Below are 15,023 nucleotides of genomic sequence, written 5' to 3'. Positions count from 1 at the left end.
ATCTGGACATCACCGTGCTGTTGAAAGGCCTGAGACCCCTCTAAGGGAACTGCTTTTTGGTGAGTGCAGGACCATCGGGGGAGCACTTTTTGAGCACTGGGAAACACTGAATGTCCCTTGAAGAGCACCGGTCACTTTATATTGCCAAATTTAGGAAGAATTGCTATTACATCTAATTATACTGATTGACATTCTGCTACTGGAATTCCGGGATTGAGTTGGAGTCACTGTGGAAAACACTTGTCACTTTATGGTTGATGGACCCTCTATTGGCGAGAATACAGAACACTGTTATTTTAAATAGTAACCACTAGTAAGTACAGCACTTTTTGAGCACAAGGTCACTTTTTCACTATTAAGGATTCTTGGGAATATTTAACACACAGAGATCATTATTTTGTTAAATAGTAAATGCACTTACAGCATGGCATGGATCAATCATAATAAGGTGCAGGGATACCAATCATTAATCTAGAGCAGCGCCATAACCCAACTAATTTTAATATTGTTTGTTTCTGCTGAACCTGGAACTTCTTGCTCCTTCCATGAACTTCCAATATAAGCCATGCCCTTGCACTTCCTGTTTGCCAGATTATTGTGCTCTCTCCAGCCAATATCTCGCTCTTGTTACTCCTGCTACCGTTCGTATCTCCATTCCAACACATTACCAACTTTTTGTTTGTTCCTTGGCTATGCTCTTGCTTAACCGCTTGCCGACTGCGCACAGTATATTTACTGCGGCAGTCGGCCCCGGCCAGGCAGAGTGACGTAGGTCTACGTCGCTCGCCTGTCACTCCTTCCAGAGCCAATAGCGGGCGGGCGCGCGCCCGCTGAGGCGCGCGCCCGCCTCGGCTCGTTCACGGAGGAGTGCGGGAGTGTGACTGGCGGACCCGATGTCCGCCGGTCACACTACGATCGCCGCTACAGCGGGAGAAAGACAGAGCGGCTTGTGTAAACAAGCCACCTGTCAGTTCTCCCTGTGTAAAAGTGAAGATCAAACAGTTCTACTATGTAGAACTGTTGATCTTTGTTTTTACACTAGTAGACCTGTCCCTACACAGTTAGAATCACGCCCCTAGGACACACTTAACCCCTCCCTGTCCAATACTGTTAACCCCTTCCCTGCCAGTGTCATTTTTGCAGTAACAGTGCATATATATAGCACTGATTACTGCAGTAATGTCACTGGTACCCCCAAAAGTGTCAAAAATGTCAGTCAAGGGTCCGATCTGTCCGCCGCAATGTCGCAGTACCGCAAAAAAAATCGCAGATCGCCGCCATTACTCGTTAAAAAAAAAAACACCAAAAATGACAAAAATCTTTCCCTTTGTTAGTAAATGCGATAACTTTTGCGCAAACCAATCAAAATACGCTTTTTGCGATTTTTTTTACCAAACATAGGTAGCGTAAAACAAATTGGCCGAAAATTTTAAAAAATTTTGATTTTTACATTTTTTTTGGGGGGAATTTCATATAAAAAAAAGTGAAAAATATTGTTGTTTTTGCAAAAATTACGCTCTTTTTTTGTTTATAGCGCGTGATCAAAAAATCGCACAGGTGATCAAATACCACCAAAAGAAAGCTCTGTTTGTGGGAAAAAAAGGACGTGAAATTCGTTTAGGTACAGCGTCGCACGACCGCGCAATTGTCCGTTAAAGTCACGCAGTAAAAAATCGCAAAATAACCCCTGGTCTTTAAGCAGGAAAATCCTCCGGTGGTAAAGTGGTTAATCCCAACCTGCGACAACTTGCTACTGACCTTTGGCTTGTTCCCCGACTATGCTTCTGCTTGATCCCTACATGCTATATCTGCTACTGGACCCCTGGCTTGCTCACCTCCTGGTGGGGCAATCCTGAGGACCACAACCTGGTACTAGCAAGCAACAAAACCCATCTCCACCATCAGGAGCTCTTGTGGACACCAGTTATTGCTTAGACTCCACACCTCAGATGAGCCTGTGTCATACACCAGGATGACCTGCTGCTGCACTTATCGAGCTGGTCAGTGGGAGCCTCTCCACTGCTATAGCAACTGGCATTCAAGCTTGACCCCTTATCGTGACAACTACTGTAATAGTGCAGTCAGTTACAGTTCTCCAATCACCACCACACCAGCCACAGTGTCGCCACATCAGTGTAGCTAGAATCAGTGTTCCTGTTTGCCACCACAACAGACCAATGTAGAAAGCAACAGTTTTCCTGATCACCGCCACATCAGCTCCAGTGTCACCAAAACCAGTGCATGCAGACAACAGTTTTCCTTATCACTGCTACACCAGTCGCAGTGTCACCACATCAGTGTAAGTCAGCAGCAGTATTCCTGATTGCTGCCACACTAGTCCTCGGTATCATCAGACTAGTGTAAGCCGGTAACAGTGTTCCTGATCGTAGCTACATAGGTCCCACTGTCACCAGACCAGTGTAGTCAACAGTGTTCCTGATCATCATAACACCAGTGCAGTGTTGCCTTTGACGGCTGCTTCTACTGACCCTGGCCTATTTATTGACCACATTTCTGCCATTGTTAATCATCTGCCTGTTTGCTGACCATGTCTCTGCCTGTCATTGAACTGGCTCATTTGCATGTCCAACTGATGACGTTCCTGTAAGACATCAGTCTCAGCCATCCCCTGTGGACAAATGCACTCCTGGAACCAAGGGGAGCTCTTTTGTTCTTAGTCTCTTCAGACTCCTGTACTTCCTGGTCATGGCATTCCTGGTCCTCCAAAAATGGGATAGGTAGTCCGGAAATTAGATGAGTACTCTATGCTCCTGGAACACCTAAAAGTGCATTTTGGATTTTTGGGCTCCTCTATACATTTAAGCTGGGAACAACTCACACTCATGAGATATCTCCATACTGGGGAGGCTTAACAAAATGTGTTTTGGGGTTGTACCGTATTTTTCGCCGTATAAGACGCACTTTTTCTTCCCCAAAACTGGGGGGGAAAAGTTGGTGCGTCTTATACGGCAAATTAACATTTTTCCTGCTGCCTGTGCTGAGTCCTGTTGGGGCGGTGCCAATGGGGGCGGTGCCGGTGCGTGCGTCAGTCATGCACTGTCACCGCCCGATCTCCTTCCCGCCAGACCGAGAGAGCCGCCGAAAGAGCCACCGAGAGAGCCGCCGTCAAAGAACGAAGACAGAAGAGGACGAGAGGAGCAGCGCCGTGGACGGTTCCAGGAATCCTGCCGCCGTCAGAAGAAGAGGACGAGAGGAGCAGCGCAGGCAGCCCAGGAGAACAGGTAAGTGAGTCGACCTGTGCCATGCCTGTACCACCACCTGTGCCATGCCTGTACCACCACCTGTGCCATGCCTAAACCACCACCTGTGCCATGCTTAAACCACCACCTGTGCCATGCCTAAACCACCACCTGTGCCATGCCACCCGTGCCATGCTTAAACCACCACCTGTGCCATGCCTAAACCACCACCTGTGCCATGCCTAAACCATCACCTGTGCCAAGCCTAAACCACCACCTGTGCCATGCCTAAACCACCACCTGTGCCAAGCCTAAACCACCACCTGTGCCATGCCTAAACCACCACCTGTGCCATGCCTATACCCTCACCTGTGCCATGCCTGTACCCTCACCTGTGCCATGCCTGTACCCACACCTGTGCCATGCCTATACCATCACCTGTTGATATAAAATATTTTACTGCAGTATTTGGTTCAGAATCTTTTTTTTCTAGATTTTCCTCCTTTAAAATTGGGTGCGTCTTATATGCCGGTGCGTCTTATACGGCGAAAAATATGGTAATTCTAGGCATGCTTATGTTGTGTGTGAGAAATAACTTGTTAAAATGACAACTTTGTGAAAAATCTAATTTTTTTAATGTCTTAATATTCCAAAAAATTGTGACAAAAAATTACATGTAGCAGTTTTTCCAGGCATTGGGCCTGATATGGAAAAAAAATAAACGGGATTGGTGGTAATCCGTAATGGGCCTCAAAATTGCTGAAGCAGATGATATGCCTAGCCACACAGTACTGTGTATATTGGCACGACTTGTGGGCTAGAAAGAGGCATTGAGTAGCCGTTGGGTAGGGATATAAAATTGAAAAAACGAAAATTGTGGGGGTGGTCCAGAAGGGAGCCCCCCACAGAAAACCAACTAAGGATATTCAAGCAATAAAGGGGTGAAAAAAGTAAATTTTATTGAGGCACGTGTGCCTATGAAAGTAAAAATAAGACACAATGCAGGGCAATGGAGAGACACACTGCAATGACACTGTTTAAAACCATGAAATAAAAAGTGGCACTACACACATATGAAAATAGGACTGGAGCATGTCAAATATAGCATGAGAATAAACCAATGAATTAGCTGAAATAGTAGATACACCCAAGGGGTGGTATAGGTCTAAGACCAGCTAATAGATAAGTCACTCAAAATGACCTGACATACCGCGCGGCATATGTCGAACAATGAAGTCGGCACAATTGCCGGGTATTGGGCCTGATATGGGTCTGTCGTTGTTACCGATAACACTTCCAACACATTTAAGTTGAATACCCAAGTGTGAGATTGGAGACAATGACCATTCCGGCACCTTTGGTTTGTCTTGTTTATTTTGTAATGGGGATGTGAGAAGGGAATGAGTGGGATACTCCTCTGGCTCAACTAGGTTTAACTGGGACTCCTTACAGAAAAATGCCTGTTAGCGCTGTCTTGGCGCCAGCTGAATGCCGACCAACGCTTCCTGGCGCTTGAAAATACTGTTTTGCTGAATTGTGCTAGAACTTTGACTTTAACATTCTGGTTAACTCAGAAGATCCAGGACTGTAATACCACTTGACACTCTGTTTTAGTGTCTGGTGAACATCCCCCTCCAGCCCTTCACTGACTGAGGTAGCTCCTTGTAACTGCTTGTGCTGCTGCAACTCTCAACACTGTACGTTGCACACTGCATGCTGTACACTTAACTCTTCAGGGCCCAACCACTGGTGCCCCCTTTACACTTCAGGGTCCTCTGACTAGGCACCCCCTCTAACACTTCAGGGTCCTCTGACTAGGCACCCCCTTTACCGCTAGCTAGCTCCTGGATCCCAGAGACCTTCACCGGAGTGGTCCCCTTTAAGCTGGGCAGTCCCCTAGGGGTAGTTCACAGTACTCACGAACTTGGAATGCTTTCCTGCAACTGAAACCCTCTTTATTCGCTGGTCCTCAGGTCACCGCATCCTCTCTGCAGCTCAGCTCGCTCATTCTCTCTGTACTCTAAAGCAAGCCACCCTAGACACCTGGTCCTTTTGACAGGAGGAGAGACAGCCATTCTCTCCCTCCTGGGACTCTGCTTCCCACTAAAGACACTGCGTCATGCTCTCCTCTCAAACTTATACCCACTCCCAGAATCCTCTGCGGCAGAATCTGCCTTCTGGGGTAGATCCAGGCCTGAAAGTGCCTCCGATTTGGTTTCTTCCACTGCCCAATGAGAATCCTCTTTAGGGTCTCAAAAATGAGGCAGTCAGTACATCTGGATTGATCCATTTTTTAAATTTGTATGCCAATGTAGCACCCTCCTAAGTAGGTGCTAGGAAAAAGCATATAGGTGGCCCTGTCTGCATATCAGGGGGGCCTGATCATTTAGTTAGGCTGTCACATGTTTCCAGGTGTGACCCGTTGAGCCTAGGGAGTCACCCCACTGTTTCCAATGAGGGTTCTTACTGGACAGTGGAGGAAACCCTGCCAATAGCACACCAGGGCTTATGGCTATCTCAGCGGGCGGAGTTTGCCGAAATGTACCCTGGGATGAGTTATAAGTCTGAGGGGAGCATGTGACAGGGTGTCTTTGGCGGGAAGCAGAGTTCCAGGAGGAGGGTGACGGCTGTCTCCCCTCCTGTCAGCACTAGTGAACGTGTCCTGGGCAGTCGGCCTAGAGGACGAAGGTTGAGCTGGGCTGCAGAGAGGGATCCAGAGTGCTGTGGACCGAGCGGAGCTGCTGGGCAGAAGTTTTGGGGGAAAACAGTGTCGTGATTATTTGAAACCGCCCAGGGGTCTGCCTAGGAGAGGGGATCACTCCAGAAGGTCAAAGGGATTCGGGAGCCAGCTAACCAGTAGAGGAGGCTTAGGAAAGGGGGTGCCAGTGTCTAAGCCCTGAAGATAAGAGAGAGGAAAGGGGGCACCGGTGTGGGCCCTGAAGTGTTCAGCAGTGCAGCAGAGTATACATGTAGCTACCTCAGCAAGGAGTGCTTAAAGCGGAGTTCTGGCCTCAGGGGTGAAATTTAGATAAAAATACCCCCGGGACAGTCAGGGCTAGTACATTCCACAATGGATAACCTCTGAACTACCTTTTAGAAGAAATACTTACCTTGAAAATTTCTTCTCCAGCGCTGCCATCTCGGATGTGGGCAGCTGAAGCCAGCGCGTCCTCTTCTGCGTCCTCTTCCGTGTTCTCTCCGGTCCCACAATGCACTGCACCGGCCCTAACGTCACTTCCGGGGCATGCCCAGAAGCTGTTTAGCAGGGAATTACGCACCTGCACCAGAAGTGACGAGCGGGGCCGATGTAGGCGCATTGATTCCTGGGATCGATGACGTTCAGCTCCAAGGAATATTTTATGAGGTTTACCCTTCAAAGGCTCTTTGAGGCTTATCCATTAATTTAGAAGCCATACGCATCTGGTAAGTGGCCAGTCTTCTTGTCTTACACATTGGTGTTCCTTTGCTATCAAAAGCCAGGAAGTTTGGATCTCTATGCATGCTGGGACTTATGGTTCCTCTTCCAAATATTCCTCTTGTTTATCACTGGATTGGATTCTGTTGGTTTTTTTTTACTTGGACACAATTGTTTAATATGTGATCACATTTTTTGTCACATATGGTGTATTCTATTAACCACTTGCCGACCGCCCACAGTATATTTACTGCGGCAGTCAGCCCCGTACAGGCAAAATGACGTAGTACTACGTCGCTAGCCTGAGAGCCTCTAGGGGTGAGCTCACGCCGTCGGAGGCGCGCTCCCGACCCCGCTCGTTCCCTAACATGTCCGCGCGTGTGACCGGCGGACCCGATGTGGTGGAGAGGTAGAAAGGCAGGCGGCTGATGTAAACAAAGCCGCCTGTCATTCTCCCTGATCTAACTGCAGAGATCATACGATCCTGCTATGTAGGATCGTATGTCTCTGTGGTTACATCATTAGCCACACCCCTTTCCAGCTTTCCAGTTAGAAGCATGCCCCTAGGGACACACTTAACACCTGCATCACCAATAAAGTTATCCCCTTCCCTGCCAGTGTCATTTTTACAGTAACAGTGCATATGTATAGCACTGATTACTGTAGTAATGTCACTGGTACCCCCAAAAGTGTCAAAAATGTCAGTCAAGGGTCCGATCTGTCCGCCGCAATGTTGCAGTCCCGCAAAAAAAATCGCAGATCGCCGCTATTACTCGTTAAAAAAAAAAAAATAAAAATGACAAAAATCTTTCCCTTAGTTAGTAAACGCAATAACTTTCGCGCAAACCAATAAAAATACACTTATTGCGATTTTTTTTTTTACCAAACATATGTAGCAGAAAACAAATTGGCCTAAAATGATAAAAAATTTAGATTTTTACATTTTTTTTTTTTTGGGAATTTCATAAAAAAAATGTGAAAAATATTGTTATTTTTTCAAAATTGTCGCTCTTTTTTTGTTTATAGTGCAAAAAGTAAAAATCCCACCAAAAGAAAGCTCTGTTCTATATTACCGCTGCACTTATTGTTATATTGCTGAAAAGAATTGCATGTCTTCAGTAAAGTTTCCATAGTGAAGGATGGAGATCAAAAAACATTTTTTGATTTAAAGAAGAGCATGCAGGTTAAATTAAAGAGCTCACCGGAAGGATTCGGTATCATACATTCGACAGGCCCCTTTTCCACCACAGAACTTCGTCCCCCATTTCAGGCAGGTTTTGTCTAATAGGGCTCCAAAATAAATAGGAGCAGGAATTCCAGCTGTAATAGGGAGAAAAAAAAACACAGATTACCACAACCGACTTCTGAGCCTAATCTAGAAAACAAGGAATCAATCATGGCATTCATACCCACCGAGTGCTCTCACCAGTAACATATGGACTCCTGTTGCCAGTGATTTAAGCTCTGGACTCACTGACCTGTACCAAAGGAATTGAGATAGGTCAGTGTATTGTATACGCTGAACATATGAAGGAATGTGTGGTCAGATTACAGATGACCTCTGAACAGAAATGTCCTGTATGACCCGGAGTGGATTATTTTCTTCCAAAAATTGAATTTCTCTGTTAAAATATTGAATTCTAAAGTACCAATAGGCAGCAATATGGACTCACCAGAGGATAAGGACAAAGGATGAAGATCCACCGACTGCAAATATAAAGGTGGTAAAGATCTGTAAGATGATGTAGTTTAAAAACATACTGGCGCAGTTGTCAGTGGGTGGACACACCCCCAGCCTGACTGATGAGTTGGCTGATGGGAAACCCATAGATTCGATACACGAGCAGTTATGGTAAACCTACATGGACACAAAGCAGATAAAATGATAATAGAACCCTCTACAGCACAGGTGTCAAACACAAGGCCTGCGGGCCAAATGCAGCCCCCCAGGTCATTTCATGTGGCCCTCACACCTCTCCTGCAGCTGTGGCACCCCCCTTATCTCTGCCCCCACCTTGTCTCAGTAGTCCGCAGCAGGGAGGGCAGAGCTCCTCCTACAGATCCTGCACATCTCTTTGCAGTCACAACACCACCTTGTCTCTGCCTCCCCTGGTCTCAGCATTCAGCAGACTCTGTAAGCTGACTCCAGCCCTCCTCTGGTCCTCCATCCGCATCTTCTTCCTGGCAGTAGCACAAGGTAAGGGGGTGCATTGTGATGTAAGGAAGGGTGGGGGACTCTTGACTTCTGATGGTGGGGGGGGGGGCTCTTGACATCTCGTGTAAGGGGGGGGGGGGGTGCTTTGGATATCTAATCCTACAGATATAACCGGCCCTTTGAGGGAAACCATAATGTTGATGCGGCCCGCAATGAAATTGAGTTTGACACCCCTGCTCTACAGTATACCTCCAGAGCAGAGGATTATGAGAATTAAACTTACAACGGCCTTGCCTGCCCCCGAGGACGATTTGCAACCAGCCAAACATGCTGACATGTACGTTACTTTATTCTCCCCACACACCGGATCCCACTGGCTGGACGAACAGTGGCACTCCGAGTTACAAGAAGAGAAAAAGCTGCTCTCACGAAATGCATCCAATTTACTCCTGGAATGAAATGAGAAAACAATGTATTAAAACTCCAAGCCCCATACACAATTTTACACTAAAAAAGTCTGTGGCATTAAAGAGAACCTGTCACTGGGAGGAGGGGAACAGCTGCAGGCATTAAGTGCAGAAGTCTAGAGGGGCACATACTTGCAGCACCTCTCAAACCTTCCCAACATTCCAGACTGTTCAAACACAAAAGTTTAACACTTTCTGGGTGTGTCGAGGTTTTCACACCTCTTCCTAACAAAGCCTTATCAGGTGTGCTGCACTTCATACTTGAAGCAGTTTACCAAACCACAAGCGGTAACAGGGTCCCTTTAATACAGGTGCATCTCATAAAATTAGAATATCATCAAAAAGTTCATTTATTTCAGTAATTCAATTCAAAAAGTGAAACTCATATATTTTAGTATTCAATAGTTTTTTTATTGATTTTGAACAACACATTACAATAGTAAAACATAAAATAGAAAATATAAGAAATATAAAAAAAGAAAGGGGGTAGCATGCGATAAGGCATCCTGTACCAGAACAGTGCATATCAAAACATGGCTTAAAACAGTATTGGCAACTAGGAAGTCAGTTATAAAAGGTAAACAGCAAAATACATTAAATCCCAAAACTTAGTCTCCTCAATAGGAGGTACATCAAGAGTCCAGAGGACTCACCAAGCTCCATTAATGGACCGCCCAGCAGAGGGCCCCGCCCCAGACACCCCGAATGGGCACAAACTGTGTCCACAAAATGAAACTCATATATTTTATATAGATGCTTTGCACACAGAGTGATATTTTTCAAGCATTTCTTTATTTTAATTTGGATTATTATGGCTTACAGCTAATGAAAACCCCAAATTCAGTATCTCAGTATCTCAGAAAATTAGAATTTTAGATAAGACCAATAAAAAAGGACTTTTAATACAGAAATGTTGGTGTATTTCCAACAGTTATGATTTGGGAACCCATGTCATCTTCTGGTGTTGGTCCACTGTGTTTTATCAAGTCCAAAGTCAGCGCAGCCCTCTACCAGGAAATTCTAAACTACTTCCCTCCCTTCATGCTGACCAGCTTCATGGAGATGCTGATTTCATTTTCCAGCAGGACTTGGCACCTGCCCACACTGCCAAAAGTACCAATACCTGAATTAATGAACATGGTATCACTGTGCTTGATTGGCCAGCAAACTCATCTGACCTACAGTAAACACCATAGAGAATCTGTGGGGTATTGTCAAGAGGAAGATGAGAGACACAAGACCCAACAATGCAGATGAGCTGAAGGCCATTATCCGCGCAACCTGGGCTTCCATAACACCTCAGCAGTGCCACAGGCTGATCGCCTCCATGCCACGCCGCATTGATGCAGTAATTCATGCAAAAGGAGCCTTGAGTATTGAGTGCATACTATATTATATACAGACATACTTTTCAGTCAGCCAACATTCTGTATTAAAAATCCTTTTTTTTATTGGTCTTTTTTAATATTCAACATTTCTGAGATACTGAATTTTGGGTTTTCCCTAGTTGTAAGCTATAATCATCAGAATTAAAAGAAAGAAATTATTGAAATATATCACTCTGTGTGTAACGCATCTATGAGTTTCACTTTTTTAATTGAATTACTGAAATAAATTAACTTTTTGATGATATTCTAATTTTATGAGATGCACCTGTATATGTTTTTTCCTCTGCATTTTTGCATGTGCATTAACATCCGCTTTTCAGGGGAACCTAGGGTATTTTTTGCCTATGCAATAAGATACATGCAAGACTGTACTGTTTACCTTATGGAGTAAGGTAAATGAAGCTAAACTGCACAAAGCAGTAGTTTTAATTATGGTGAGTCTGATCCTAGAGCTAAACCAAAGCAGAGATAGAAGATATTGCTGCCTTTTGCTGCTGGGATAATTAAAGTTGGAGAGGGAGCCTTTCCTGCCTTTGCACCAGCCCACTGTCTCTAGCACTCTACCGGACCTGGTTGTCACACTGACACCACAGGCATAGCTCCCAACTGTCCCTGATTTGGAACAAAATCCCTCTGTCTCTTGTTCCTCCTCATTTGTCCCTCAGTTTGGTCTGATCTATATAGTTGTAAATAAAATGCACTATTTATCTTTCAACAAGTGTTTCCCAGTGCTAAACCTTTCATACAATTTCTAAATTGCTGCATTTGTAAATTTCAAAAGCCAATATAAAGGACCAGTAGTGGTAAAAAAATATGTGCTTGTGGGTTTAACTATTTGTTTTTTTGTATAATGCTCCTTTAAGGGTGTGTGGCAGGGATGTGTTTCCTATGCCTACATACTTTTTCTTATAGGTGTCCCTCATTCCCATCTCAAAAAGTTGGGAGGTATGCACAGGCACAGCTTTGCAGAGCTGTTCCACTGATGTAATCAGCAAAAGAAGAGGGTGTTGGGCGCTTCCGACCAAGCAAGAGAGGAGAAAAAAGGGATTCACCGCTGTAAGAGGGATGCAGGGGATGTCTCCAAAGTCTTGTTAGGAACTGTCCCAAAAGGCTGAATACTAGGCTGCGCTGGCGGGAGAAACTCAGAGGAATCCGCTAGTGAAAATGAGAAGAGAAACAGGCGCCATGTAGTAAGCCATAAAATTTATTGCACAACGAATTACATAGTATCTTACACTGTGGTAAGCTTCAGTCCGTGTCTCAGCGAATCCAGCCGCACGATCCGGCCGTCCACCGGCCCGGAGGTGACGTCACAGGAAGCTGGTCCGGAGGGTTGAACGAGGAGCGAAAGATGTTGACCCCCAATACCATACGGCAAGGGGAGTCAAAGCAAGCTTATAGGATAATATCCAGATAGGTGTCCCCTCCTTCGTGCCCCGGGTGGTCCTGGATGGTCCTAGTTGCTGTACGGCCCTATAGCAGCCGGAGCTCTGTGCCTGCAGATAATCTTCCTGACGATAGAAGCCATGACACTATCTATCTGGATATTATCCTATAAGCCTGCTTTGACTCCCCTTGCCGTATGGTATTGGGGGTCAACATCTTTCGCTCCTCGTTCAACCCTCCAGACCAGCTTCCTGTGACGTCACCTCCGGGCCGGTGGACGGCCGGATCGTGCGGCCGGATTCGCTGAGACACGGACTGAAGCTTACCACAGTGTAAGATACTATGTAATTCGTTGTGCAATAAATTTTATGGCTTACTACATGGCGCCTGTTTCTCTTCTCACTGATGTAATCAGCAGCGCCCCTCTGTCAATGTTACATGTGCCCCGCTTGTATCAACAATGCTAACAACAGCTCCAAATACACAGAGGACAGAGGACCGGTGATCACAGTGAAAGCATCCTGTTCTTCATTAATTTATGAATGTGACTGGGCAGTTGTATCCTTCATTCATAAGGTAGTGTTTTGTGTAAACTGTAAATTAAATTAAGATAGTCAGGGGGTTAAACTAATTGTTGACCTCTTATTACCCTTAGTTAATTGCTAATTTGTTTTTACTACATCTATCATTCTCTTCAATTTGTTTTATATTTTAAATTTTTTTACCATCTCTTCAAAAATGTTTAAAGGGAGGATTTATTATTTTTTGTACAGCTGCTTTAAAAAATTATTTGTACCAAAAACATGTTTTTGATACTTTTAATAAAGGGACGAATTAAAATAAAATTTGCACTTTAAATGAAATATAAACTTTTCTATTTCCCGCATGTTATGGACTGCCTGGTACCCTGCCTGGGTGCCTCTGCCAAGATACAGCTTCCTCAAATGTCAGGGCCTATAGTCAGTAGGCAAAAGTCCACCCTGCAGTCCCCTCCAAAAGCCTCTGTGTCGGTTGGGTCTGTCACATTTCTCCACCATCAAAGGTAGAGCAACCAGGTCCCAGACCTCCACCTGGTCTGGATCTGCATTAGTCGGGCATAGTGAACCCGCATAGTCAATCCAGATAATTTCTATTCTTTGCCCCAGGGAAGAGTTGGCATCGGTAGATGTGGGGCAGAGGTCATGGACCCTCTATCCGGCTGCCAGTACTTTAGCTGGGAGGTCTTTACTGTTCCAGGTCTGCCGATGGAGAGTGGGGCTGAATGCTCTGACTATCTGCAGCCGTGAAGACATGTTAGGTGCTGGGCAGAGGCCAGGGACACTCTGCCCTGTTGCCAGTGCCTCAGTTGGGGAATGCACATCCTCCACTCTGGCTGACTGTTGGGGAGGGATGACGGCTTACTCCACTCCCAGACTGTGGATCTGCCGCCAAGGAGGGAGGACGACCACCTTCTTTTGCAGACTGTGGATCTGCCGCTGGGGAGTGAGGATGGCTTCCTCCTCTCCCCAGTCCTTGAACTGCTGCTGGGCAAATGAGCTACCTGCTGATTCTCCCGTACTCTTATCAAGCTGCTGGGAAGTTATTTCTCTGGTACTGTCTCCCAGGTGCACAGATTCTTGCTGGGAGGGGAAGACTGTTTCCTACACTCTAGCTGACTGTTAGAGAGGGAGGACGACTTCCTCCGCTCCCAGACTGAGGATCTGCCGCTGGGGAGGTAGGAAAACCACCTCCTCCCCCAGACTGTGGAACTGCCACTGGGGAGATGAGCCAGCTGCTCCATCTACCGCAACCCTCAGCCGGCTGCTGGACAGACGCATTCCTCTGTCCAAGTTTGTCCTGTGCAGAAACAGGTTCATCAAGGTGAGTCAACACTTGCTGCATCTGCCATAAGAGCTCCAGTTCCATAGATGCAGGTGGAGAGGGGCAAAGTACACTGTTACTCTGTCCCATTGCTGACACTTCAGCCAGGATTTCAAAGTTGTTGGCTGGTACTTCCCAACAGTCCCAGGCAAAGGTGCCGAGCAGAGTCTAGCGGTCACCTTTAGGCGATCTCCAGCTCCCATTTCTGAACAGCTAGAAATTCCAACTCTTCCTGTGCGCTGAGCACTTCTGGGATGTTCAACATCCGGTCTCTATAATTCATAATTTCCTCCAAACTACACTCCATATAGCTCCCGAAGTCAGGGACCAGTACAACAGCCCCAAGTTGCCATAGAGAGTCTTCCATCGGGCTGTTGTCTGCTGTCCAATTACACACTTGAACTACATACCAGCAGGGGGCTCTGTAGCTCTCAACCAACCACATCTCTGCTGGAACCAGCCTGCTTAACTCAACTGTCCACTCCTTCAGTGTTTGTTTTTCCAATAGCAGCACCCGTGCTTTGTACTGCAACCAGTACCTTTCCTGGATGGATGGGATAATTTTTTCCTGGTGGCGCTGCTCGCAGTCTAGCGCTTCCTTCCAGAGTTGCCGGTGGACTGAATATTTTCTTGGACATTTCTTTCTTTAGTTAATAAAGTCCTCGCTACATGTACCCAAACTAATAAAAACGAAAGCTCAATGGTTCAACCATATTACTGTATATTAACACTGGTTCCCATCCTATTCCGTTTTTTTATTGACCAGTTAGTGGTAACACCATGTCATTTCTAAATACTGTGTCAGTCCAGCCACTGTACATACAGAAATGTAAGAAGCATCCTTACAACACCCTCCTCCTTACTGGTATAGTGAAAGCACAGGAAAGTGTGTCGGGCACATTCTGTATTGTTATGCAAGGACCATCCTCCCAACTCATGAGGAAGGAGATACACTTTTTGCCTTGGGTGTGGGATAGGGATGTAACGATATTGATGATATCGCGATATCGCGGTGGGAAACGTGTCTCGATATCGTCGTGGTCGTGTCTTGATATCGTCGTGGTTGGGTTACAATATTAAAAGGACAGGTGTCCGTCAAAAAGCAAGAGGAATAAACACAGTCCCGCGGAACAAATCATTGTTAACTACATA

At 45.8% G+C, this 15,023-nt stretch overlaps 1 protein-coding gene across 1 annotated transcript in view; it reads right to left on the bottom strand.

The window, feature by feature from the left end:
* The window catches only part of LOC309554634 (uncharacterized protein), a 188,490-nt gene that overhangs the window by 3,047 nt on the left and 170,420 nt on the right, over positions 1 to 15,023 (bottom strand). Inside the window, exons 27-32 of the mRNA XM_082256352.1 lie at positions 13,739 to 13,847; positions 13,413 to 13,630; positions 9,054 to 9,219; positions 8,289 to 8,473; positions 8,029 to 8,093; positions 7,818 to 7,935 (exon numbers count right to left, since the gene is read on the bottom strand). Of these exons, the coding sequence (XP_082112478.1) occupies positions 7,818 to 7,935; positions 8,029 to 8,093; positions 8,289 to 8,473; positions 9,054 to 9,219; positions 13,413 to 13,630; positions 13,739 to 13,847 (861 nt within the window). The remainder of the gene's footprint in view (positions 1 to 7,817; positions 7,936 to 8,028; positions 8,094 to 8,288; positions 8,474 to 9,053; positions 9,220 to 13,412; positions 13,631 to 13,738; positions 13,848 to 15,023) is intronic.

The sequence above is a fragment of the Pelophylax lessonae genome, assembly GCF_965119305.1.
Source record: "Pelophylax lessonae genome assembly, chromosome: 4".
In the NCBI taxonomy this organism is placed as follows: domain Eukaryota; kingdom Metazoa; phylum Chordata; class Amphibia; order Anura; family Ranidae; genus Pelophylax; species Pelophylax lessonae.
This window is presented reverse-complemented; position numbering and strand designations above follow the sequence as displayed.